The sequence below is a fragment of the Chenopodium quinoa genome, unplaced genomic scaffold (assembly GCF_001683475.1).
Source record: "Chenopodium quinoa cultivar QQ74 unplaced genomic scaffold, ASM168347v1, whole genome shotgun sequence".
In the NCBI taxonomy this organism is placed as follows: domain Eukaryota; kingdom Viridiplantae; phylum Streptophyta; class Magnoliopsida; order Caryophyllales; family Amaranthaceae; genus Chenopodium; species Chenopodium quinoa.
In genome coordinates, this window is record NW_018745684.1 from 313,513 (window position 1) to 339,026 (window position 25,514).

General features: G+C 32.9%; 4 protein-coding genes and 1 long non-coding RNA gene across 5 annotated transcripts; 2 read left to right on the forward strand and 3 right to left on the reverse strand.

The window, feature by feature from the left end:
- Positions 1-594: 594 nt before the first annotated feature.
- On the forward strand, positions 595-1,971 carry LOC110718168. Its single transcript, XR_002510843.1, has 3 exons — positions 595-956; positions 1,215-1,272; positions 1,389-1,971. It is a non-coding gene; the product is annotated as an uncharacterized LOC110718168 (long non-coding RNA).
- Positions 1,972-8,424: 6,453 nt separating this feature from the next.
- On the reverse strand, positions 8,425-9,409 carry LOC110718289 (protein RALF-like 34). The gene has a single exon (XM_021897126.1). The coding sequence runs from the start codon at positions 9,329-9,331 to the stop codon at positions 8,939-8,941; it is 393 nt and encodes a 130-aa protein (XP_021752818.1). The 5' UTR covers positions 9,332-9,409; the 3' UTR covers positions 8,425-8,938.
- Positions 9,410-11,639: 2,230 nt separating this feature from the next.
- On the forward strand, positions 11,640-14,542 carry LOC110717464. Its single transcript, XM_021896171.1, has 5 exons — positions 11,640-11,927; positions 12,240-12,436; positions 12,559-12,592; positions 12,758-13,389; positions 14,011-14,542. The coding sequence occupies exons 1-5, from the start codon at positions 11,780-11,782 to the stop codon at positions 14,320-14,322; spliced, it is 1,323 nt and encodes a 440-aa protein (XP_021751863.1). The 5' UTR covers positions 11,640-11,779; the 3' UTR covers positions 14,323-14,542.
- A 139-nt stretch (positions 14,543-14,681) lies between these two features.
- LOC110718287 (RNA-binding protein Musashi homolog 2-like) lies at positions 14,682-20,564 on the reverse strand. The gene is made up of 14 exons (XM_021897125.1): positions 20,354-20,564; positions 19,904-20,095; positions 19,704-19,793; positions 18,671-18,736; positions 18,449-18,514; positions 18,277-18,365; positions 18,083-18,128; positions 17,933-17,987; positions 17,179-17,255; positions 16,367-16,550; positions 16,149-16,273; positions 15,957-16,061; positions 15,307-15,447; positions 14,682-15,058 (listed from the first exon to the last, which is right to left on the reverse strand). The coding sequence occupies exons 2-14, from the start codon at positions 19,919-19,921 to the stop codon at positions 14,984-14,986; spliced, it is 1,137 nt and encodes a 378-aa protein (XP_021752817.1). The 5' UTR covers positions 19,922-20,095; positions 20,354-20,564; the 3' UTR covers positions 14,682-14,983.
- Positions 20,565-21,150: 586 nt separating this feature from the next.
- Positions 21,151-24,344, reverse strand: LOC110717696. The gene is made up of 4 exons (XM_021896460.1): positions 23,510-24,344; positions 22,358-22,727; positions 21,929-22,010; positions 21,151-21,548 (listed from the first exon to the last, which is right to left on the reverse strand). Exons 1-4 carry the CDS (start codon positions 24,132-24,134, stop codon positions 21,327-21,329), a joined length of 1,299 nt encoding a protein of 432 aa, XP_021752152.1. The 5' UTR covers positions 24,135-24,344; the 3' UTR covers positions 21,151-21,326.
- Between the last annotated feature and the right edge of the window lie 1,170 nt (positions 24,345-25,514).

Consider the following 25,514-nt stretch of genomic DNA (forward strand, 5'->3'; position numbering starts at 1 on the left):
ATCGCAATTAGGTAACAGTTCAAACCAATTTTCTGCCCAGTGCACAAAGGCATGTTGCGCATACCCTTTGAGTTTTTGACGCAATTTGCATATGAAGACACAGTCAGTGTTAATGAGACTGAAATTATAGAAAAATTATTAGAATTAGCCATGTCTATTAGTTTGATCAAGAGAGACGACTCTGAAATCTGAGTCTGGTTGATAAAGGTCCAAATAAGAACTGAACAAAAGCATCGGGCAAGGTGGTCTACATTTTGGACGAAAGGAATTGGGCTGAGCAGGCCTGAAAATGCTTATTATGCCAGAGAACACACCTAAAAATGACCTAATGGAAGCTCAAATTAGGCTAGATCATACACAGGAGAACAAAATCTCAAAACTAAACCTATATTTAACACTGCAGTGTTACATAAATAAGGTGAACTAAACAAGCCCTAAGTGTGTGTTTGCCTTTTATTTTTATTTATTTTCCTCCTGAAAATTTATGTGGGAAATAAAGAGGGGGGTTGGGGGTGGGGGTGCATGTAGGAGTAATATGGACCCGAGTCCACCATATAAGAATTGGTTTGGGTAATGAGAAAATGTATTTTTTAGTTTAAAGTTCGAACTCGATGCGCACTGGCCCGCAAAGTCTGCACTTTTGTTACGGGTTCAAGCATAATATTTTATGTTTAGGCCCTGACCGCCCATTTGATCGTCTCTAGTTCAGTTCTAACTTATCTACACCCTGATCCGATCCGCACCGGTTAGCGAACCTACACTAACCATGTGGCCCATGACCAAACCCGACCCAACCACTCCAAAGTCTCTCTGGACTCTCTCGGCCTGTAAAGAAGCTACCTCGAACCATTACCTTCCTCATAAACCACGCCTACGGCGTTTTTCATTCCACTTTTCTTCTTTCTTCTTCTTCGCCGTTTTTCTTCGACAGAATTTTCTGAAATTCCGACAACTGGGTAATTTCTTCTTCTCTAACTCTACTTAGATATATCACTTCCTTATTCATCGCTTCATCTCATAATCATCTTACACAATTTCTCATTAATTTCTATATATTTTTGTTAAAATCTAAGCTTATTTCGATGAAATTTCATTTTTGTAATTTTTATCATAATTTTTGCATGTTTTGATGATTTAATTCGATTTTTGTATTCTCGAATTCACATAATTGGTACGAATTATATTGATTGAAGAATTTTTGTGTTGATTTTTAGTATGAAGGAAAAAATGCTAGGGATTGCACAGAGAAAAGTTGTTCATAGTGGTGCTTCGGTAACTTCGGAATTTTCTCTTTATTTCGCTTATTTTTTGTCGCATCTTGTATGAGTTTAAGTGAAATTGATGTTGATGATTCGTTGTTTTTGCGAATTAATTTTTTATGTTTTTAGGTGGTAGGGCGACAAATTCAGAGGAATACTGGACCTTGGCTATGCTACAGCTGCAAATAAGAAAACTTATACCATCTCCAACAGTGAGACTTGAAGGAGTTTTTTTTTAGGAGAGAGAGAGAGTATTTTTTGTAAATGATACCAATAAGTTGGTATCTAAACTTAGCAACTCCAAAAGAAAGTTGCTAAGTTTAGATACCCAACTTTGAGTCTCACTTGACAAAAAGTGTGGGCTCCTCATCAATATTATAAAATATTTTGTAATTTATTGAAGTTTTAATTTTTTTTTTTAAAAAAAACTTACAATATGGATATGGTGGACCATAAATGAAAATAACATTAGTATACTTTGGGGAGTTTCACCATTGAGAAATTAGACTTTACATGAGTTGCTAAATTGAGAAGTGGGTTGGGTATCACCATTGGAGGTAAAAAAAACAACTCATTTTGTATTTCAATACTCAAAGTTGAGTCTCAGCAATGGAGATGGTCTTATAATAGAAGTAGATTTTCCATGAAGAAAGCTCGGCTTATGATTTTCTTTTTCTATTTTTCAATAGATGGTCAAGTGAACCTATATAAATTCAATCAGAACATGTTAATATATACTTACAACATCATTTTATCAGCTTATTTTAAGTTGGTCAATCCAACTCCAAAAGCATATATGGTAAATTGGTAATACTGCTAACAACAATGCCCTATATTTTGGAAAAATTGCCGGAAATAATCCAATCTTTCCCTCATCCACCCAAAATAATCCCACTTTTTAATTATTTTTTAATAATTCAACTTTTAATATCAATCCACTTAAAATAATCCCAATTTACCGGTAACCTATTCAATAAGTAATTTTTTTTATTTATTTTAAAGTACACGTGTCACCACGTGATTTATCTAAAATTTATAATTAAAAAAATTGAATTGAAAAAAATAAAGAAATCGGCAGCCCTCAGCCCCAGCCACCGGTCCCCCAGCCCCACTTTTCCTCCAACCTCCTCATCGCTGCTACCCTCCTTCTTCCTTTCCCTGAGGGCGGCGAACCCTAAATCTCTCTTTTTCTCATCCACCACCTCTAATGGAGGCAACATTCACCTCCTCCGAGCCCAAATTCGTCGTCGTCGCTCTCATAGACAAGCTCGATAAGCGTCGCACCTCTTATCATCGCCGTCGAAGAACAAAACTCTTTCGCGGTCAGAATTGAGACGGGGCAGGGGAGGAGGGTCGGCGGTCCAGGGGGAGGTGTTCAGCGCGGCGCTCCGACGTTGGGGGGCAGGAAGGGGGACGGGAAAGGGGAAGGGGTTTTCAAGGGTAGTTCGTTGGGTCAGGGGGAGGGGAGGAGGGTCGGCGGTCCAGGGGAGGAGTTCGGCGCAGTGCTCCGGCGCTTGGGGGCAGGTAGGGGGTCGAGCTAGTGGGTATAGGGCGACCATGAAGGGTTGTCGGGCTGGTGGGGGTGGTTTTTGTATTAGTTAATTATTTTTTTACAAAAAAAAATTAATTTTTTTTATTTAATTTTTATTTTTTTGACCAATTAGATGTCGACACGTGTCATGTAACAAGTTAAATGACCGGTTGTGACCATTTTAAGCAGATTGATATTAAAGGTCGGATTATTAAAAAATAATCGAAAGGTGTGATTATTTTGGGCGGATGAGACAAAGGTCGAATTATTCCTTCCAATTTTTCCTTATATTTTTCAAGTTGATATGCAAATTTTAAATTTATTAGTAAACATATATTATATTTTAAATTTTATAACCAATTCAATTTAATGAATAAAATTTGAAATTTCAATATAGAGAAGACAATTATTTTATCTTGTATGCCGCCATTCGCAATGTCTCCATACTAATTATTTTACTATGATGATATCTCTTGTACTAGGGAGTTTTGTGAATTTTTTGATGTCTCTCATATTCATAGGTCGGAAAATACTGTTGCTCGTTGTTTTGCTAGATTGGGTACTAGAGGCTGTAATGAGTATGTTTGTATTGACTATTTTCCGCAAAGCCTCCTTGCTTTAGCGGATCTTGATTACAATTAATAAAATGTTCTCGACTTGTCATTCAAAAAAAAAAAAACTTGTATAACTGAAAAAAATAAAGTATTAAATTAAAATAGAATAATTTTAGGTGATTTCCCCCTCCCCCGTTCTTCCTTTCAAAAAAAAAAAAACAAAAGAATAATTTTAGGTGATACATTTTTTATGAGAGATTAACATTAAGCAACTATAATTTTTATTTTATCATGATTACTTTGCAGTGCGTTTGGTTTAAGGGTGCAAATGAGACAGAATGTTCGTGAACAACTTGTGAACAAGCTCGGTCAAAGTTCGTTCATAAAATAGATGAACAAACAAGAATTTGGAGCTATTTTACTAAATGAACCAAGCTCGAACAACTATGTGTTTGACTCGTTAAGGCTCGCACAACTCATTTATAACTCATTTTGAGCCCTCGTTTAGTACTCGAAAAAAGGATTATCTACATATACTTAAATATTTAAAACATGGTTTTGTGTTTGCCACCTGTCATCATTTGAAATACCTTCCTTTTTTTTTTTTTTTTTTTTTTTTTTGTCAATCTTTAATATAATCATACATGCTTACTCCTTTTGTCTTCCTTTATTCACTTACAATATTGTTAATCATATTCAATTTCATATATTTTTAAACTTCTTCGATCTTTCTCCACCTCCTTAATTTCTATACATTATTATTCTCCTCGAAAAACATTTATATTAACATACACCATTCTAAAATTGTACCTTTTGATTTTTAACAACATTTATATAAAAATAGCCCGTTTATCGAACGGGTCAAAAATTAGTTATATTTCAAAAGTACTTTATAAAAAATATTTTTTAACTTTTAAAAAAAAAAAATTAAAGTATTATTGTTACTAATCATTGTGTAGTGGTTTATAATAAATATTTGCAAGTTGCTTAATTAATAAGTGTATGTAAATACATGTATTTTTTAGAGAACACGTAATTATAGTTTTATAAAATTTATTTTCATCTTTTTTAATTCATTTTTTCGAAAATTAAAATATAATTAAAATTTAGAAAATAAAAAATTCATCATTGTTCTTCATTCATGATCTTAATTAACCACCCCGAAATCTTGTATTATCTATTTGGAATTCTGACCAAAATTCCGTCTAAAGATCGGATTGATTGCATTGGTTTTCGGATCTGTTTCCATGATTCGTATTCAAATTTCGAATTAGGGTTCAATTAATAATATTGATTTATGCAAAAATCAAGTTGTTTGATGGTTTTGAGGATGAAAATAGCCTTAGTAGCGTGTATTTTGATGATCTAATATACAGATCTTTCAATTTTTTTAACGGGTGAATGGATAAAGAGGGTGTGCTCTGCGATTTAGAGTTCAAATTTTTTTTTTTTTTTTCGCAAACCTGTTTGATCCATAATCAAGGTCTGTGATTATTGTAATCTGTTTGTGGTTGGGTAATTACTTGTATTTAGTTAGGTCATTACCTAAAAAATTTAATTTTAATTTGGAGTTGGAATCTGCTTGTGTATAAGGCATTCATTAGTATTAGTTTTGGTCATTACTTAAAAAATTAAGTTTTATGTTTTAATTGGAATCTGCTCGTGCTCAAGGCACATATGAATTACCTAAAAATTGGTTTTCATTTTTAGTGGAAATCACAAATTTTCACTAATCATATAACAAAAAAAAGATTAATGGAATTCTTATCATATCACTTTAGTAAAAAAGATTTATGGGATTATTATCTTATTATATTTTGAAAAAAAATATTTTTGAATCTTGGGCATATAAATTAATTAGTTCTTATAATTTTGGTATATTCCTAATTAGCTGTTTATATGATTTGTACACAAATATAGCTTTGTTATATATATATATATATATATATATATATATATATATATATATATATATATATATATATATATATATATATATATATACATACATATATATATATATATGATATCAAAATATCTAAGTACATTGTTACGATTAGTGAAGGTTTGACCGAAAAATTTAGTTTTGAAATATTATTATTGATCTTAATATAGTTTAATGGTTTCAATCCTTTTTTTGTAAATTGACATATCCATAATAACATTTGCCCCCCCTTTTTTTAGCAATTTTATAGAGAATATAAATATAAAAAAAAAATAATCAAATTTAAGCATGATTATAGGAACCATATATATATATATATTAGACAATGATAACTTTCTTAAATTACATGCCGTATACATCTACATCCATAATTTTAGGACCCATCTTTTTCATTATCGTTAAGGAACACGTTTTTTGCCATTTTTATATACATCATAAATTTATATTTTTGTTTACATAATTATGCCTACACATATATATGTATTAGATTTTTTGTACCATATATACATATACATATATAGCAAAGTTATTTTTGTATACAAATCAAATAAACAGTTACAAATTCAATGAGGGCTTCAATTCAAAAAAATTCAATTAAAATACCACTTTAAATTTCAAATTTGTAAAAGGGATTTCTTAAAAACAAAACAAAAATGAAGATATTTATTTTTAGAACAAATTTTAATGAGGGGGTTATTAAAAAAATAATAAAAAATTCAAAAACCGCATTAAAGTTTTCAATTTCATGTAATACTATATATTTAGGTTATGACCTATAATGGTAAAGGTTATTACCTTGATATGTAAAACTAAATTATGATTTGTTGAATTTAAAATAATACTTTATTGTCTTTATAGCTAATATATTGAAGTTCATTTTACTTAAAAAAAAAAATTAGGTAATGGTACGAAATGATGAATTGACAATTTGTTTGCAATTGGTGTAGCTTTACGGTTGTTTAACCGTAGGTTTTTACCATTACTATTAAAAGTTAATAATTTGAAATATCAAAATACCTTATTTTTAAAATATGTATATATGAAACTAATTTCAATCATCATCATTAAAAAAAAAATATCAAACTAGTATGTAACTAATTAAAAAAAACGTATGTTACATACAAATCTAATTCGAATATTAGTTTGCCATTGGAGTTGGATTGGAGTAGGGCTAATGTTGATTAATATATGTGATCTATAATATTATTTATTGAACAAGTACGAGTATAAATGAACAGAGCCGATCAATAATCTACTCAGGTTCAAGCTCGGTTGAAGCTTTGTTCATGTTCTCATATGAAATCTCGGATCGTGCATGGATTCGCCTAAGTTAAATGAACATGAACATAATACTCGACTTAGTTCATATACATCTCTATGAATTGAACAAGCATTAAAGTTTAGCCATTACTCCCATCGTTTCATAATACTCGCAAAACTTTCCGTTTCATCCGTTTAATAATAATTGTAATATTTCCTTATTTTGTAATGACCTACAATTACTTTCTATTTCTATCAACCTCACTTACACTACCTTTTATTACTACATTTCTTTCATCTACTAACAATTAAATATATCTCTAGTAACCATACTTTATATAAAATAATTCTCCTTTTGGTCATAACCCTATAATTTTCCAAAAACTTTTAGCTAACCCCACTGTTGCGAGTATTACGAAACATATGGAGTATTTATTTTCTAACAATATACAAGTATATTATAGTATAGTGTGAGAAAGTATATCATAATATAATATTTTGTCACGTCCATAATATTATAAGGATAGTACTAGAATATAAAAAACACTGTTTTTCTATGTAATGACCAAACATAGTTTAAGTCATTACCTAACCCACATACAAGTTCGAAAAAATTAATTACATTTATCGGATCAAACTAGGGGTTGCGGTAGGTAAAAAAATGCGACCACTCATCTTCTACATACAAACTTGATACTCCTTGTTCTTTGACAAATTTACACAATTTGAGTCCATAAAAATCATATTTTCGAAACATTCAAAGCGGAATTTGCACTTTGCAAATACTTATAATTGAGATTGTTGTTGAGGTTTTTTTATGAACAAAAACCTAAAATCAACAAGAGCCTTTCTTATGCTGGTATGGTACAGCTGATCAAATCAGTCCTGTTTGACTCCCCTACTCCGCATGGAGTGGGATATATTCTCTCTATGCGTGTGGGATCGAGCCATCTTTTAGCCAAGACTTATCTAGTTGTCTATGTCCTTGGAATTCTTCCATCTCACAAAACTGCAAAAAACACAATTTGTTTACGAATTTTTATCCCGATTTTAGTCCAGATTTGCCAATTCATCAACAACTAACATTGATTTTGGGAATTGAGGGCTAATCTATGACATGATTGATGAACAATGATGAACGATGTTTGAGCAATATGAACAATGTTGAACAATTATAACTTTGTGATTTTTAATTACAATTATAAATTTGAAAATTACTTAATATTACAAAAAATAGATTTTCATAATTTATAATTATGTATTTCTATAAAAAATTATACATGTATTAAAAAGAATACAAAAATACGATTTTAATACATTGTAGATATTAAAAATAATTTAAAATGAAAATAAAAATACTAAATATAGGCCAATTAAATTTTGCCACATTAGCAATTTGTGGTATTATTTTTAAAGAATGAAATTGTAGATTTTTATAGAACTTCTACCAGTACATTTTTTCAATGTCTTCTTCTTAGCTATGGTCAAACAGCGCTATTTTAGTAGGACCAAGGGAGTATAATCATCATTTGCTTTTGGAGTTACGCAAGCTCCTTTCAATTTAATAAATCATCAAATATGAAATTTATCATTATTGTAAATCTTTTGTTGATCTCTTTTGGCTTTCCTACCAACATCTTAAGGAATATCACACATGCAAAAACTAGGCGAAAAATGAGAGCAAGAGACAATTTTCAATAATGTGTTTCAACTTTCAACTATTATACTTTGTATTTCTCCATGTCCAAATCGGTGCATTAAATTTAATCTTATAATTCTCTAATGATGGACTATTCCAATCAAGAATCTTCACTATGTTTGCTAATGCAATTAATTAAGCACCGTCATTATAAAAGTCTGCGTGATACCACAATCTGATACGGAGTACTCCATAACATAAATTAATCAATAGAATCCCATTAGATTACATCCAATTGCATACTTCATTCTACATTATTGTAAACTTCTATTCCAAAACTCCCCTCCTTTTGCTCCGTTCATAGGTCCAGTTGTCCGATAATACAATAGATGAGTAATCTACTCACCGGATAGATTAAGATTATTCCATCAAAGTGTAACACAACAGTTTACACAACATTATTACAAAGCTTAGAACTATTATTTTTCCCCCTTCTTTTCAACCATACTTATAAAATAATAGTAATACAAGTATTAATACAACTTTTCAGCCAATCCTCAACCAGTAAAATGAGGACCCACACTTACAACAATAATCACACGAAAGAGACTTTACGACAAGAGATAAAAAGAAAAGGACACCGCCTTTCCAAATAAACCATAAGCATGAAACCCCTAATATTTAGTTAATTAAAATAAACACAAAATCATCATAATAATGAAGTACTTAATAATCTTAACCATGAATTAATTAACGGCGGCAGCGAGTAATGCAAGAGCAACCACGAGTGTAAGGATTAGCAGGGCCATGAGCAGCGAAGCAGTTGTGAGTGTAGTAAGACCTACCAGAGCGAGGCGGACAAGGGACACGATTCGCTGAGAGTGCACCGTACGATATATAGTACACCTTCCTTTTCCAGTAAAGAGATCTCCTACTTTCAACATCAAGATCAACTTCGAGATCGAGGTCTTCTCCTCCTGATGAATACATCATTGCCGACGACATTGCGGAAGATGATGATGAAGCCCAGTCGAATCCAATGTCGTGGATCTGAGCTTCTACGGTGGTAGAATGGAGTGTAATGTAGGAGATTATGAAGAGGAGAGAGAATATTGGGAGGAGTTTTGAGGAAGATGACGACATTTTTGGGGTTTTTTGGGGGTTTGGAGGAGAGAGAGAGAGTGAGTGAGTGAGGTTGGAAGAGATAAGTGAGAAGTTATGAAAGGATGAAATGTAAAGAGGGGAGGGAGAGTCACATGGGTAGAGACAGCTGGGAATAATGAATGCCGAGTTGCGGACCCTCTCTTGTTTAATTCTTGCTTCTCCTTAATTACCGCTCTGTTTTTGTTTTACGGACTAACTAGTTTGTGCCTGTGCTAATGTAAGAGTCCGACTGATTACGTTGATTATAGTGTATAGATTATGATGTGTATTTTCAATTCCCTCGTTTAATGTGTATGATATACAGTATTGGTCAAAATTAGTTGATGAATTACTAGGAATTAGGAGTAATAAGCACTTATTATGAGATATAATAATTGTTTGGGTCAACAAGGCAAGTAGAAAGAGGTTGGAGTGGTCTAAATGCGGGAAGAGGGTCGGCGAGGTGTTCAACTGGGTACGCACCAATTTGTGCTTAGGTTTCGAAATTGGCACCAAACTATGGACTTCTATAGTAGTTCTATGGTTGCTAGGTTTGGGGACTGACTTGTAAAATTGGCACCAAGCTAAGGTCTAGGCAATGCATGATCCATATTTGGCCTCAGCTCATGCAAGGTCATGTGCTTAACTTGTAACTTCATGCTTGTTTATGCTTAGAACTCGGATTTGCATTACATATAGCATTCTTTATAGCAATGTACTACTTTGGAGCGTCTACTAAGAACTTCATTCTTTACCGTGTCATACTACTAAGTTATATAGGGAATAGAAAAATAAAAATATTATTAGTTGTAAAATACTGGTAATTGATTATGGTACACTTTACCATCCTTTCCCCCCCTATAAATCAAATGATCTCATTAAGTCCGTGTAATTAGAAAGTTAAACACGAAGTGTCTGAACGTGGGACTCAATCCCACAATCCTTTGATTAGAAATCAAATACCTTATCCATTAAACCACAATTCTATGATTAGAAATCAAATACCTTATTCGTTAAACCACAAACCTTCTATGATAATTGACGTCATATTTATTTACATTACTCTGAAACTAAATAATGGGGGTCAACAACCAATACAAGTTTAATACGGAGTATTATTATTAGTGTTACTAAAATAGCCATTACTGGTAGAACTATTATCATCACTTTTTTTTTACCTACAATATTGTTTACAATATCATGAACAAAAAGGATATTTTATCCATCCCAAAATAATGTTCTTGACTTTTTTGGTCAAACTTTAAAAAAATTGAAAAAAAAAACATTAATACTCATATATACAATATACAAGTAATAAATTCTTCTGATTTAATATATATACTTACGAAGTAATTAAAAATATTGATAGCTAAAATTAAGTCTTCAAGATCGCACAAGTCTATACAAGAACCTCTTTTTGAGACAAAAGGAATACTCCATCGTTTATATCTATTTAACTACATTATGTTTTACAAATATAGATGTGAAATTCTTGTTGGGCAAATTCATTGTAATTTAGGAGGATGTACTTCCTCCGTTTTTTTTTTAGTTGTAACAGTTTGACTTTTATACTATTTATGTGTTTCACTTGAACTAGCTTTGATAATTTATACATAAGCAAAAATATAGTCATGTGGGATTTTGTTAGATTCGTCTCGATCTATAGTATTTAAATATCAAATGTTTATAATTTTTACATATTAGTAATTAAAGATATTAACAATTGAAATCATGCATCGACAAGCGTGAAAAGAGAAGTGTTGCAAGTATAAAAAAAACAGAGGAAGTATTTTTTACACTTTTTTTTTCCCTAACTTAACATAGTACTTCTATGTTTCTTTTCAATTGACACATGTTAATTATGGGCGTTATTCATATAAACTACTTTGACTTCTTTTGATGATGGTATAATCACGTAGTTCTTGTTAGATTTGTCAAATATGCTTAAAAAAAAAATGTGTCAACTGCCAACTAAAATAGTGAAACAAATGAACTACTCAGTATATTTTTGACCGCTTTAAATTGGGTGGGCTTGGATCATCAATATTATACAATGTCAAGATTATTGGGCTTAAGTGCTTAAACCCATAGGTAAAACGGACCATTTTATACGAAGTTTATAGAAAGTAGCACATGTGAAAAACAGCATTGGCATAGAATAATGAAGTAAACAAGTAAGCAAATATTCTAAACTAAGGACTATGCCCTAAGTAACATTTTTCTTAAAGCTCAGTCCTTTCTTTTTTCGTCATGTACGTAAGGTAGCTAAGCATATTATCATACTTGTCATTTTAGGGTTATACATATATGTTCTTTAAATCTCAAATAATATTAGTAGACAGAAGGAAAATATTTTATCCTCTCCCCTATATTCAATTTCTTAAGTAGTTTCCTCGTAAAATTTTTACATTTTATACTTCATTATAATTTTTCTAAGCAGATCATATCATGGAGGACGACAAAGAGAACAAATGCTTCCATATGTTGATGAGAGCTTTCTCTTTCCTGACTCAATTAATTCTTATAATCATCGCAGTTTTAATACAGATGTTTGGGTCAATGTTTGAAAAAATCTTCAATGGCAATATATTTCGAAGTATGCAATTATGTTCACCTTGTTTAGGGTTAATTTTCACAGTACTCTATTTTTTTTTAATCATCAAGGATCAATATGGCTTATCGTTACAAATAAAATGTTTGATATCTATTTTTCTCAATTGCATCAACTACTTGTCATGATGACAATATTTAAGTAACGGCATATTTGAAATATTAGCCACAAAATCCTTCTTTGAACATCCTAAAATTAATTTAGATGAAGGAGTACATGTAATCATATTGTGTGAATTTATATATGTTTTATACGGAGTATATAGAATTCTCATTTACTATATGATTCTTGAAACAGGAAAAAAAGAAAGGTTGATAAATGAAGAAAGCGAAGATTATCTCTCTGTCATTGGACATATTGACACTAGAATGGATCTCAACAAGGATATTAAGCATGGAGATGCGAGATATTATCCCGCACTTTCAATGATGGCAGCTAAAATAGCCTACGAAAATGAACTTTTTATTAAAAAAGTTGTTTCTCGTCATTGGAATGTGAGTATAACGTACGAGTATTAGCTAGATGAAATTATAATTTATTTATATTTATATTATGCTGAATTGTGGCATGATTCTTTTTTATAAATCATGTCCTTAATTTTTTCACGCTCATGCAGATGGAGTTTGTGAAATTCTACAAGTGTTACAATGGTAAGACGATCAATCAATGTTATATATGCAACTTATATTTTACGTAATGAACGCCTTTTTGTAAACTATCTAGAGAAATTGAATATGTAGTAGTTTATTTGTCGATTTACTTGAAAATTGTATGGTAGTCATCCTTAAAATTAAATTAAAACTTGATGCTGACAGAAAATCTAAAGAGAAAAACAACTGAAGCGTTCATAATGCGCGAGGGAACTGCAGAAGATGATAAATTCATTGTAGCATTCAGAGGAACCACAGATGCATATGATTGGAGCACCGACTTCGATTACTCATGGTGCAATATAGATGGAATGGGAAGAACTCATAGGGGTTTCATGATAGCCTTGGGTCTAAGGGAATTTAGTTTATTAGATGAAGATTATAAATGTGATTTTCCTAATAGCCAAATTGAGCAAGACCCTGAAAAACCTATAGCTTATTATGTCATTAGAGATAAATTAAAAGAAATTATGGCAGAAAATAAAAGGGCAAAATTTATTGTTACTGGTCACAGTTTAGGGGGTGCACTTGCAATATTATTTCCAGCAATATTGGCTTATCATGGAGAAGTTGAATTATTAGATAGAATGGAGGCTATTTATACTTTTGGTCAACCAAGAGTTGGAAATGCTGAATTTGGGAAATTTATGAAAAAGAAATTAAGAGAGTTTAATATTAAGTATTATAGGATTGTTTATGGCTATGATATTGTGCCTAAGCTTCCCTTTGATAATGCCTGGATGAAATTCAAGCACTTTGGGACATCCATCCACTTTAACAGCTTCTATTGTGGAAAGGTATGCGTAAGTTTTCTCTCTTAATCTTACTGAGTAGATTTAAAATAAATAAAAAGAAAAAAAAAAAGAAATTGTAGTTGTATGTATGTATGTCAAGGTATAATTGCGATCATTTTTAATTATCTGTATGAATTATAAGGAGTTGGTAAAGTCCATTCAAATAATAAGTTTTATTCCCAGAATTCATATATTATAAGAAGTTGATAAAACTCCAATTATTGGAATTTAAGGAAGCTAGGAAAATAATTTTATAAAAATCTCAAGTCATTGTGATTCATGAACTTTGAAGATCTTAGGACAAAGGTTTTTTGCACATGTAATTTTTTAGTGAATAGTTAATTCCAATTACTCTTGTATATATTAAAAGTTGTAGAAAGTGCCATATCATCCTAAACTCCCTTAATTAAAAATTTCTGAAAAATTAATCATAGACTATGTCCAGTATAAACAAAAGCCTCATTTTACCATCTTTCTAGTCATTCAAAAATAATACTCCAAACTTCCATATATATAACTATTAATTCCGTTGTAGTAGGTTCACATCATCACTCCTATGAATAATACATAATAATGTTGAATAGATAGTTTAATACACATGAAATTTTACATGTCTTGATGCAGATAGTTGAAGAAGAAGCAATCAAGAAAGATGAAAAGGAAGTAAATATTATGATCAAAATACTGAGAAAGCCGAGTGAAATAGTGAAGTCATTCATGGTTTTCATACTAAAAACATTAAATGCAAAGTGGGAGCTGATAAGAGGGTTTATAATTGGAATCACAGCAGGCCCATATTATAAAGAGGGCTGGTTTCTTATTGGGCTCAGGTACGTTGGCATCATATTTCCAGATTTCATCAACCATAATCCTCAAGATTATGTTAATTCTACTATGTTGGGCTCCCAAGATTTGTTCAAATACTACCCTCATTGACTAATTATCTTTTGTGTATTATGTTAATGGGTGTACTTATCTCGTGTATATTTAACATTTGAATGTCAATTAGTCCCAAAAGAGGACAATTCCATAATCTTATAATATGGTCCTAGTTCTGTGTTCTTTGACATACGATTCTTGAAGTAGCTTGAGTTGCGATACCAAAAATGTGGAGACGGGTTGAACTTGTTCACGAAAAGATAACTACTTCGTTCCTTTTTGTCGCCAATCTAGTTGGTCATATGTATTTAAGACTTTGCTTCAAGCCATTGCCTTAATTACATCGTTCTGCAGCAATTCTTTATCAATCAATCATAAAGCATTATAAAACCTTTCACCCGTAGAGTCTTAACAAATTGACCCAAATCGGCAAATCACAGAGGAGCTCAAATTGCAGCAAAGTTGCAGCTTTCAGAACATAGATGGTTTACAAATCAACCCATTCAATATATATGTATTCAGCTAAAGCATATGATAGGGTGACTTCAGAAACCTAATGAACATCTTAATAGAATTGCCATCTAACTACTTGAACCGAACAGAATGCTCTAGAAAAGTCTGTAAGTTCACAAACCAACTCTACTTGCTTGACAAACGGTCGAACCACCTCCCAGAAATCTATCAGCTATCAGGTTTAGGTTGTCTTTAGGACACCACTTTAATATGGTCGGTACCTCCAATCTGCTGCTCTGGAAGGCCTTGAACTGCTCTGGAAGCCATAACCTCCACCCCACTGTGCAGAAGAGAACACATTAGCATATGTACAATATTCTAGGAGCAGAAAAGCTCTCTAAAGTGGCAAGATCACACTTTTGAAGATAACATTCTGCAGTATATGCATTATTATGTAAAAAGACAGAATGCAACACAGCTAAACCACAAAATCCACATATAACTAATGAATTTCACCCACAGTTATAAGAATAAGAGGTTAGCTCCAGGATCATAGATTATATTGGTTGACAGTAAAGTCATACTCACATCATCAAAATCCAGGCTGGAATACATTCTTCCATAACTACTACGAACAGGACCATAACCTCCATATGGTTCAGGATTGTCTATCAGCAGACCTCCACTAGGACCAGCATCGTCAACGGGTGTAGCTGAATCTATGGCAACCTGCAATTTAGAAATCAAGGTTAATATATTATGCTCTAACAAAGTTCTCAGACATTTCTAAACATCAAAATGTCTGGTTACCTTGACACTTTCACTGCTTAAGTGCCAATAATAATCATTTAGGGTAGACAGGGAGAAATAAGACATACAAACAAGTGTAGTGATTTCAAAAGCTAATAAACGTTATAGATTTGATCAATACATACTGAGAGAAATTAATATGGAAATATGTAGCTCAAGAATAAATCTAAGCGTGAGAAGACTAGAGAAGCTATTATATCCAAGTACAAAAAGAATCCAATATTAGGATATTCGATGTCACTGAAACTGTCATCGAGCATTTTGAGGTAGCTAGCAAGGAATGTAATCAGCAGATTATATACAATATAATGCTTAAAATTCCAAGATCCATACTCTGGTATGTACTAAACCCCCCCCCCCCCTTGAACTGACAGTAATCGTCATCCAAACGTCAATGCAAAAGTAGTTAAAGAGTTTCCATTGCTTACCGGCTGCCCTAAAATTTCATGAGACCGTCTAGCCACCCTATCAGCAACACCATCTTCAGCAAAAGTTACAAAGCCGAAACCACGATGCCCAGATCTCTTGGGATCCTACACCAAGAAGTTATTCTTTAGCTCAGCAAAGTTTCCAGAAAACAATGACCACTTCAGTGATGGAAAATTGGAAATGAAGTTTACCTTTGGAATGTAGACATCCAAAATGCGACCAAATCTTCCAAAATATTGGCGAAGATCATCCACAGTTGCTTCCTGGGGAAGCCTTCCAACAAATATCTTTCTCCCAATTCCTCTAATGGGCTCCCCTGTTATTATCATAAAAGTATCATTGTATTAGAATTCACTTAGTAGTTCAAGAACATGCATAAGAATAGTGAAACAGGTAAAGTGGGCCTTACTTCCATAAAGAGAACCTGGATGATCATACAAGGTAGGAGTACCAAGTGCTGCATATCTTGTAGCAGCACTAATGTAATCATTGTATGCGCCATATCCTCCGGGCCCTCCATGACCACCATGGCCTCCACGACCACCGTGACCACCTTGAGGAGGAGCTCTGCTATATGGCCGGAAATCATCATCCTGAAACAATATTAAACAAATTCTAGTCAGTTGAAATGCAGAAGTAATAAAAGATTCCTCTGTTATTTTTTACTTGATCTAGTTTGAATTCTGCACTATTCATACTCTCTTTTGAACCTTTTTTGTGAATTATACATAAGGAAAAGCATAGTCATGTGAGATTTTGTTAGAATTGTCTCAATAAACACTACCATAATATCTATTTATTTATTATTATTATTTTTATACAATGTTTGCATATTGATACTTCAGAATACTGTCTTCCAAAAAAAAAAACTTAGAATACTAGTAGTTAAAAGTTACACATTGGCAAGGGTATTGAACAAAACAGGTCAAATAATTTTTTTATAAACAAAGGGGAGAAGGAATTGCTGTTCCAACATAGGACTCAACAGCCTTATGAGTTAAGAGCATGGTGATAGATAACCAGGCAGGATAGTAAAGAAAGAGAGAAAAGGGTGACAAATAGAGCAAGATCATTCAGTGACTCACAATCATCCTAAAACCATCCCCTTTCTCACTCTAATCCTCCCACCAGTCACCACCCATGGATTATTCATTGATAACCATAATCCAAAGACCAAAGGATCAGAATTAATTTGAAAACTAATAAACAAGTGTATATTACCTTGGGTGTTGCTCGATCAACTACTACTGTTGAACCTCCCAATTCATGAGTATCATTCATCAGGCTGTCAACCGATTCTGCATCAAGCAGAACAATTTAACACAATTTATTATTCGTCCAAAAAACAGCAAATTTTATTCCAAAATTAACAACTTATATTTCCCACACAAACTATAAGATTGATATTTCTTGATTACATCATTTACATGTTACCTTAACTTGCAACAAACAATTCAACACAGATACCTTAAAATTCTAGCAATTCTATAATTTGGTTTCAAAATGCATCATTACAGCAAGATGATATCATTATCATCACTGCTTTAAAGTGATACCAAAAAATATTGACCCTACAACTACATTTGACTCTTCAAGAAGATTCATGTTTCACCCCAAATCATAGCTTATTCCCTTCAAGTACATGTTATTGTCCTAAGTGTAAGTCAACAATTCGACAAATCCAGAAGAATTAACTTGCTAAAACCACTACAAGAAATTTGCTAAATCTAGAAGAATCCAAAAAAATATAAAAGAAATTTAATGTAAAACCACTTCAAAAAATTTGATATACCTTACTAGCACAAAGTTAACTTGAAAAATTAAAATACTACAGTGCCAAACCCACAAAATCTTAATCTAATATAGCATCCTACCAAGATGGTCAAGCCATAATTGCACCCAAAAAAAAAAAAAATTTGTAACAAACGTAATGAACAAATGTATGAGAAGGAACCGTTAAAATTGATATAATTACCTGAACTAGCAAAGGTAATAAACCCAATTCCACGATGGCCTTTTGTGGTGGGATCCTAAACATTTTTTTAAAAAAATTAATAAGTTTAGCATTTCAACATTAAGTGCCTTAGTACATAAGAAGTATTAAAGATTAACTCTACAAACTTACTTTAGGCATGTAAAGATCAGTGATCTCTCCATATTTCTCGAAATGGCTGAAAGGAAGAAAAATAGGGAAAAGAGGTAAAGTTAGAAAACCAATATATATGAGTGAATTGGTTTCATCAATATAAAAAATATAGAAAGCATGAAAATATTCATGAGAAGTGATTCTACTTTCAACTCAGGCTTAATAACATTCACCTCCGGAAAGTAGATTCAGTAACAGATGGTGCAATTCTTGCAACAAATATCCTGGTTATCTTTTTCGAAGATGATCTCATCATTTCTTCCTGCAATTAACTCCATGATCAGTAGAAGGACAACTTGACCAAAGAAAAGGAAGATAAAACAATAAATGCCAAGAAAAAAGCACCTTTGGTGTTGCCACTTTTACTTCCAGCACTCTGTTGCCAAGGTGATGCTCGCTTGATAGTGCTTTCTGAACCCAGAAAAGAGCAGGTCAAATCAGTTATTCTGTACAAAGAGGGGGAAAAAAGTGCTAAAGATGAACCAGATTAAGAATAAAACTCATAAGAATATAAAGGCAGTCTTTTTGCAGAAATCAAGGAATTCTAAGATTATAAAGCTACTCTACCTTAGCATCATCATCAGAAGTGAAAGTGACGTAGCCGAAACCACGTGATCTGCCAGAATTACGCTCCTAAAACAGAAGAGAATGCAAAAGAATCCATTCAGTAGCATGCAAACCAAAAACCAACAAAATTACAGATGTAATTACAATGCATAGGAAGGGTCAGATGCAACACATTCTCTCACCTCTAAATTTTCATACATTAAAAGATAAAAACAGGGGAAGAAATGAGGAATAGTTATAGATTACACAAAGACAGCCTTTAATGTGCCAAGCATTGAAAAGGCAATTGCAAAAATCTAATCAGTCAATTTCAAAAACAAGGATTCCTTAGAAGACAACCAAATTACCAAAATGAAGTCTTTAAAACCAAGGCATTAAAAATCTTCCAGTGGAAAATTAAGAATTCCAACAGTGATCAAGCTCAGTAGTTCACACAGGAAAATAATAATGATTTTGAAGATAGTTATACTCCGTACAGCACAGTGGCCATATTTAACAATTAACTGATGACTAATGGTCAGAATTTATTAGCTAGATATAATAAAATTAAGAAAAACAAGTTACAAAGTCTCTACTCTATAAGTTCATCATCAATTAGTAAATTGACTGCCTGGCATATGCGTTCAGGAAAACCAACAAGTTAATCTGCTTTAGAAGGTTGTAATAAGGCTGTATATGATTAAAAGATAATTACTTCCAGAAATCTGGTTTGTAAAAGGTGTGAAAGTAAATTATTATTGTGAGGAAGTTATGGTACATTTCCCCCCGTCCCTTGCTTACCCTTCTTCTTTTCCTGTCCGGAAACACAACTGAATATGTGCATAATATAAAGAACATTAAGTAGAAGCACAATGCACTTCATATTCTCAAGTTTATAATCTATCAAAGTCACGATCACATCACATATTCCAATCATCCACAACATGCATTTCGAATTATCACTACAGACTAGATGTGTGCATTTTTTTCAAATCAAAATCCCCAATACTTGCAACAACAACATAACAATTTCAGAAAGAGATAAATTTGATACCTTCATAACAATGCAGTCCTCCAATTCTCCAAATTTAATCATGTACTCCTTCAACCCATTGGTGTCAACGTCCCAAGGGATACCGAGAACCTGAGAAAATTGCCCAAATTCGATAAATCAGATAAATTTGATAACCAACACTCTTTGAGCAATATCCCAAGCATGATACATCAACATATAGTCCATTGATAAGCACTTACCACAAGCTTTCTCTCCATGATGACAACGGACCGAAACGCGGCGAATCAAAAACCCTAAACGGCTGGAATGAAGCAAAAAGGAGCGAAGAAACAATCTGGATAATGAAATTATCTTCCTCTCTCTCGAATTCACGCTCAGCTCACGAAGACTCACCTCTCTCTCTCCTCTTCCTCCCCTCTCACACTCGTAGCCTGCACATAATAAACGCACCTCTTTCTCACACACATACATCATCATCGTCGACGTCGTCATCATCAATAATTATCTCAACCCCAAAAAAATCACCCAATTTTTTTCCAGAAATATGTTTGAAGATATTTCAATTTATCACTCAGAATTTATCAAATTAATCAATCAATTGAGGATTAGATCCACAAAAATTAAAATTTTACAAGACGAAAAAATCAGAAACAAGAACATTAGAATAATGAAAAACGCCTAATTGTTACCTTTGGAATAATAGGGATTATTGAAAACCCTAGCGCAGAAATTCTCTCTCTTCCCCTCTCTTCTCCCTCTACTGCTGTCTCTAAACTTAATTCCCCCTTTCCTATCGTTCGTTCGTAAGCTCGCGGCGCTTAGACTGAATGACCCGATTAACACCGGCGAAGTGCGTATCGTAACCCTTTTACGGATAATTACTCGTATTATAGAGCTCTTCCATATAAATAACCATCCTATTTATATGCGTCATATATACGAAGTAATTATACCTAAGATCAACTAGTTTAGTAGGTTAAAGTCTTAGAGGTTGTACTCAAGACCGTACATTATAAATAGTCCAGACTATCTTTGGCTCGACAAATGCCCGATCTTGCCTACTTAAGTTCAATGTGATCAACATGAGCTCGGCCCGTGTAGTTAGGCTCATTTGTCTGATGCTTAAGTCCGGTCTAACTAGAATTGAGTGAATTTCACGTGTTTAAGCATGAATTAAAAATTTTAAGATGAGTTGCGTGGATCTAGCAAAAATCTATAATGAAATGTAAGGCCACAATATTTGGCAAAAATCGAGTCCAATTAAACCATTCATCACCTCTATTTATCTAGACCAAGTTTCATCATGTTTTCGGTCACATTATATATGTATTCATCTTTGTACTATGGGAAAACTTGAAGTTTATTCCACTACGTATTACAAAGTCTTAGGTGTTTTCGATTCCCAATTATTAAGTACAGAGTATATTAGAGTACATTTTCACTAATTTGCTGATATTGACGAACCTTAATGAGTAAAATTTTGATCTTGCAAGTCATGCTAAATACGAAGTCTATAATATATGTTTATGTGCAAATAAATATGCTTAATGTACAAGATCTAAAGCTCTAAGCTACTAGTAGACCACTACAAGCTAAAGCCCGTTTTCAAGTGTAAACATATAGTAGACATATTGAATGGGTAGCATTCAATTTACATAAACTCTAAAACGGGTAACAAGTAGCACAATTTTTAGTTGATGAATTCAATCGAATCATTCTACAGAACGAAGGGATTTTAGAAGTTGTTTTCGAAATAGCTCGACTTTCAGTGTAATCATCATCACTGGGTATTATGTTTCTCATCTTCTCTGCTTTGATTTCAGCTCTTTGTAATTTTCGCATGATTTTATCCATTGATGATGCTCTTTTCTTTTCCAATTTCTCCTGCATTACATATATATTACAATTTAGTTTTGTTCCAAGCTAAGGTTACAACCTACCATTTAAGCAACTAATTTCCCTCTATTGGCTCTCTAAAAATTAGGTCTTACATAAACAGACCCATTATTTTTCTCATTGTTTTTTTCATTTCCAAAAAACCATGTGCGAACAATGTATGTGGTAGCTAAATTGGAATAGAGAATATATAACATTAGAAGAGCAATACATTAAGTCATTTACAAGCAAGCACTCGCTTTAATTTGTTGCACATATTTGATCTATATGATTTTACAAGAACAACGTGTAAACTGGTTGTTAGTGTCCGATTGTTCCCTCGATGAATTTATTTAAATAGAATATTCAAGCAGAAATTACTAATGTACCTCGAGTTTTTGAATGGCTGCCTCAGCTTTGGCTTTTTGTAGGTTTTCCCATGCATTTATTCTAGCTTCCTTTCTCTCGAACCTATACACAATAACCATCAACATAAAAAAAATAATGTTAAAGTACTTACTACTCCCCTATAAATCCTCCGCATTTCTTACATATGATTTTTTCTAATGCTTTTAAAGACTAAAGAGAGTGATGATACAAACTCATTCTCTAAAATACACAGCTAAACGCGAATTTGAGCGATAGATTTTAATTTGATTTGCAAATTAGTATTAATCAACAATGATCAATTCAATTCAATAAGGTTCACAAAAATATAGCCTAAGATACTTGAACCAAAAATTGAGTTTTGAGTGGTATAATATGTATGGTAACACATTGAATTAAACGTGATAGATAGATAAAAGGGAAATTCATACTTGGAAATTTTGTTGTCAACCTCTATGCATGTACTTGAATTCAAGTAATTGTCTCTGTCATGGTAAGATCTTGAAGTACTCGTTTGCTTGTCAACTTGCACATCCCTGACTTCAAAGTCCGGAGTTTGGACATCCCTTTTAGACTCGTTAAGGAGTAATGGACGAGGAGACGTATTTGAAATTGAAGATTTCGGACTCGAAATTGCAGAAGAAGTACTATTGCTGTGACTTCCAGGGAACATTTGAGTTGCCATGTCTCTTCTTGAAATTGCTCGTTCAACTTCAGGTTCACCATTGTCATTTTCTTGTTCAAGTTTATTGTCTAGAGCCTCGTTGTGTTCACCAGTCAAGCCAACTTCGCCTATTTGATCTAATAAACAAATATGTTTTATTGGTTACTCACACATGCAACTTCAACAATGCATTAGCTGTCAATGTCTTTGAAAATAAAAATTGAAATGCATCAATTGAATTTTAAATCGATTGTGTGCTAATTGAAAAGATTGCCTTGAGCTTATAACAATCATTTTTCTAATTGCACATGTTAAAAAAAATAATTGGTATTTATGTGTTATTACAATACAAAAGAACAATTTAGAAGGCTAGGAGTGGTGCAAAAGCAAAAAAAAAAACACACAAATTGATTTGTTTAAGTTTTTGTTCTTGTATAAATATATATATATGATTTACACAAGAAAAAAACACATATCCAAGATATGGTTCTTATGATTGGGGAGGAAAAAAAAAACACTAAACATCATGATAAGTTTAGTCCTAATATTAAAATCCTCTCACAACTCACAAGCCTTATCTAAATAACAATGATTTATTTAAGCCCTAACATGGGTGTTTGGTCATAGGTACCTCTCAAAATCTAAATCAATAAGACTTGATTGCTAGCCTTAATTAACTCTACCCCAAGAGTGTGCCCTATTTCCAATAATATCTTTAGTCACTTTCGCTTTTACTCAGGACTCCCCTAAAACTTTGAAATTGGACAGTGTAGTACAGTAGTGTAGTCCTAACTACGAGTATGCACTGTTTTACATTTACTGATTGCTACAATGCTAGTTGCTAGTTTGCTACAATGCACCTTACTAAAAATTTGATCAATAAAATTGTATTCATACTCGTACATGAATAAGGGATTACCTTGGGTAGGACTAGGCGGCCCGCTCCACGAGTCCAACCAATGAGTACCATGCCCGGGGCAAGATCTCCGGGCTTCTTCACTCACACCCCCGCCTTCGATTGACAATCTTTCTTCAAATCGGGCCGAGGCCAAGCCCGAAGGCTCAATCGTAAGCGAATTCCTCCATCTACCACCATTAATAACTCCTACCCCCAACACAGGGGAGAAGCTATTATACCCACCACCATAGTATTCAGGCCCAATTGGGCCCAACGGGCCACTCTTAGATTTGGCCCGCCTTTGGTGATGTGTAAGATGGACACCCGTCCTAGACCCGGCTCCAGGCCCACCCCCATAATAGCAATAATTACTATTAGTTGAAACATTTCCTAAACTAACAGGACTACAAATCCACCTCTCGGCATCCTCCCATTTGGAAGGCAACGTCCTACCGTTACTAAAAGGCATTAATGCTGCGGCCGCTACGTACTGGCCGTTACGATAGCTGGAGCGCGGAACCCGTTCCGAGCTCCACCCTTTCGGGATCCCGATACTCGGGTCATCATCCTCACCACACGGGGGCGTTTCCGGACTAGGAAACGTCCCCGAATAAGTACGAGAAGACATAAGCTTGCTATTAGCCATTGCTAGTGTGTAGTGTAACAAACTTGCTTTTAGCCTCTCATTGTTGCTAGCTCAATTGCTGAATTTGTTCAATTTTTTTTGTTGGTTAAGGTAGTGTTTAAATTTTGATGTTGTCTTTCTTATATTGTAAGGTTGTATATGTAATTACGATTGGACAGACCGATGGGAGTCGGTCCATGTTTATTTTTGTCTAAATTCAAAGTTACAAGTTGGTGATAGTGAAATAATATTTGGAAATTTCTTAATATGTGAACGAATATATATTAGCAATATAGCTAGCTGTATGTATGTTTTTTGTTTTTATATGAATTATTATAGGGTGTGAACAAAGCAATAATTGAATTTTTCCACATGCTTGGTTGTTCTAAAAATATACACTAGGATTAAGCAGGAATTGCAATATATATTTGTTAGATCGAGTGTGTCTAAATTTCCCCCATATCATTATTATAGACGTTCTCGGATTCCTTTGAGGTACTGCTTATACTAAATGACTATATCCTTAATTTAGAATAATTGTGTTTTTGAAATTCGAAACACTATTGAGACAAATGAGAAGAGCACAATGATAAATTATTAGATGTACATGAAATTATAATTATTTTAATTATTAATTATCAATAATTTAAACTCCAATAATTTACATATCTATTTTGATCTCATAGCTAAATTATAATTAACGATATACACCTACCGAATAGGTTCTTTTTCTGTGTTTTTTCTTTTTGACATCAGTAAAAATTTGTATAAACAAAATTTTACAAAATACTACTTACATACAAAGTAAGCAAGTAAAACAACTATTGTCTTTAAAAGTAATCAGAACCTACTAACCAACAAAATACATAAAGCCTTAAATCATTAGGATATTATGCTCTTCTTGTGTTGGTCCTTGATTGTTGAGCTTGCCTTGTTTATACAAATTCTAGCTCCAACTAAGCTTAGTCAAGCCCAGGTTATTTCAGATGCTCATTTTAAATGGATATAAGGGATGTTTTGTTGGAAAGGGATCGAAATTGATGCTTGATAAAGTATATAAATCGATCATCAGTTTTAACCATATCGTCACAAGAATTGAATAATACAAGAAATTTTACATAAATGATTCAAGTTATATTATCATCCCACAATCTATGTACCGGTCATGTGTTAGTTGACATAGGTAATTAGTCCACTACGTAGTCCGTAATAATTGGAAGTGATACAAAAAATTTGGAGAGCTATAACCGAGGATGTGTGGTCTTAGTCTCTTGAACATAAAGTATTATTTATATTCTCAATAGATGAAGAATTAAGAGAAGGGAATGTATCAGGCAATCAGAGCCTAATGAGCAACATGTAGCATGGTGTTAATTATTAGCTGTGTAACTGTGTTGATAA

Excerpts from the sequence above, each read along its gene's own strand:
- LOC110717696 (XM_021896460.1), bottom strand. The coding sequence starts at position 24,134 with ATGGCTAATAGCAAGCTTATGTCTTCTCGTACTTATTCGGGGACGTTT. Across the intron at positions 22,728-23,509 it reads GCCGCCTAGTCCTACCCAAG|ATCAAATAGGCGAAGTTGGC; the intron begins GTAATCCCTTAT and ends TTTGTTTATTAG. Across the intron at positions 21,549-21,928 it reads CAGCCATTCAAAAACTCGAG|GAGAAATTGGAAAAGAAAAG; the intron begins GTACATTAGTAA and ends TATGTAATGCAG.
- LOC110718289 (XM_021897126.1), bottom strand. The coding sequence starts at position 9,331 with ATGTCGTCATCTTCCTCAAAACTCCTCCCAATATTCTCTCTCCTCTTC.
- LOC110718287 (XM_021897125.1), bottom strand. Across the intron at positions 18,366-18,448 it reads TAAAAGTGGCAACACCAAAG|GAAGAAATGATGAGATCATC; the intron begins GTGCTTTTTTCT and ends AGTTAATTGCAG. Across the intron at positions 16,274-16,366 it reads TCCAGGTTCTCTTTATGGAA|GGGAGCCCATTAGAGGAATT; the intron begins GTAAGGCCCACT and ends TGATAATAACAG.
- LOC110717464 (XM_021896171.1), top strand. The coding sequence starts at position 11,780 with ATGGAGGACGACAAAGAGAACAAATGCTTCCATATGTTGATGAGAGCT. Across the intron at positions 12,437-12,558 it reads TTGTTTCTCGTCATTGGAAT|ATGGAGTTTGTGAAATTCTA; the intron begins GTGAGTATAACG and ends ACGCTCATGCAG. Across the intron at positions 13,390-14,010 it reads ACAGCTTCTATTGTGGAAAG|ATAGTTGAAGAAGAAGCAAT; the intron begins GTATGCGTAAGT and ends GTCTTGATGCAG.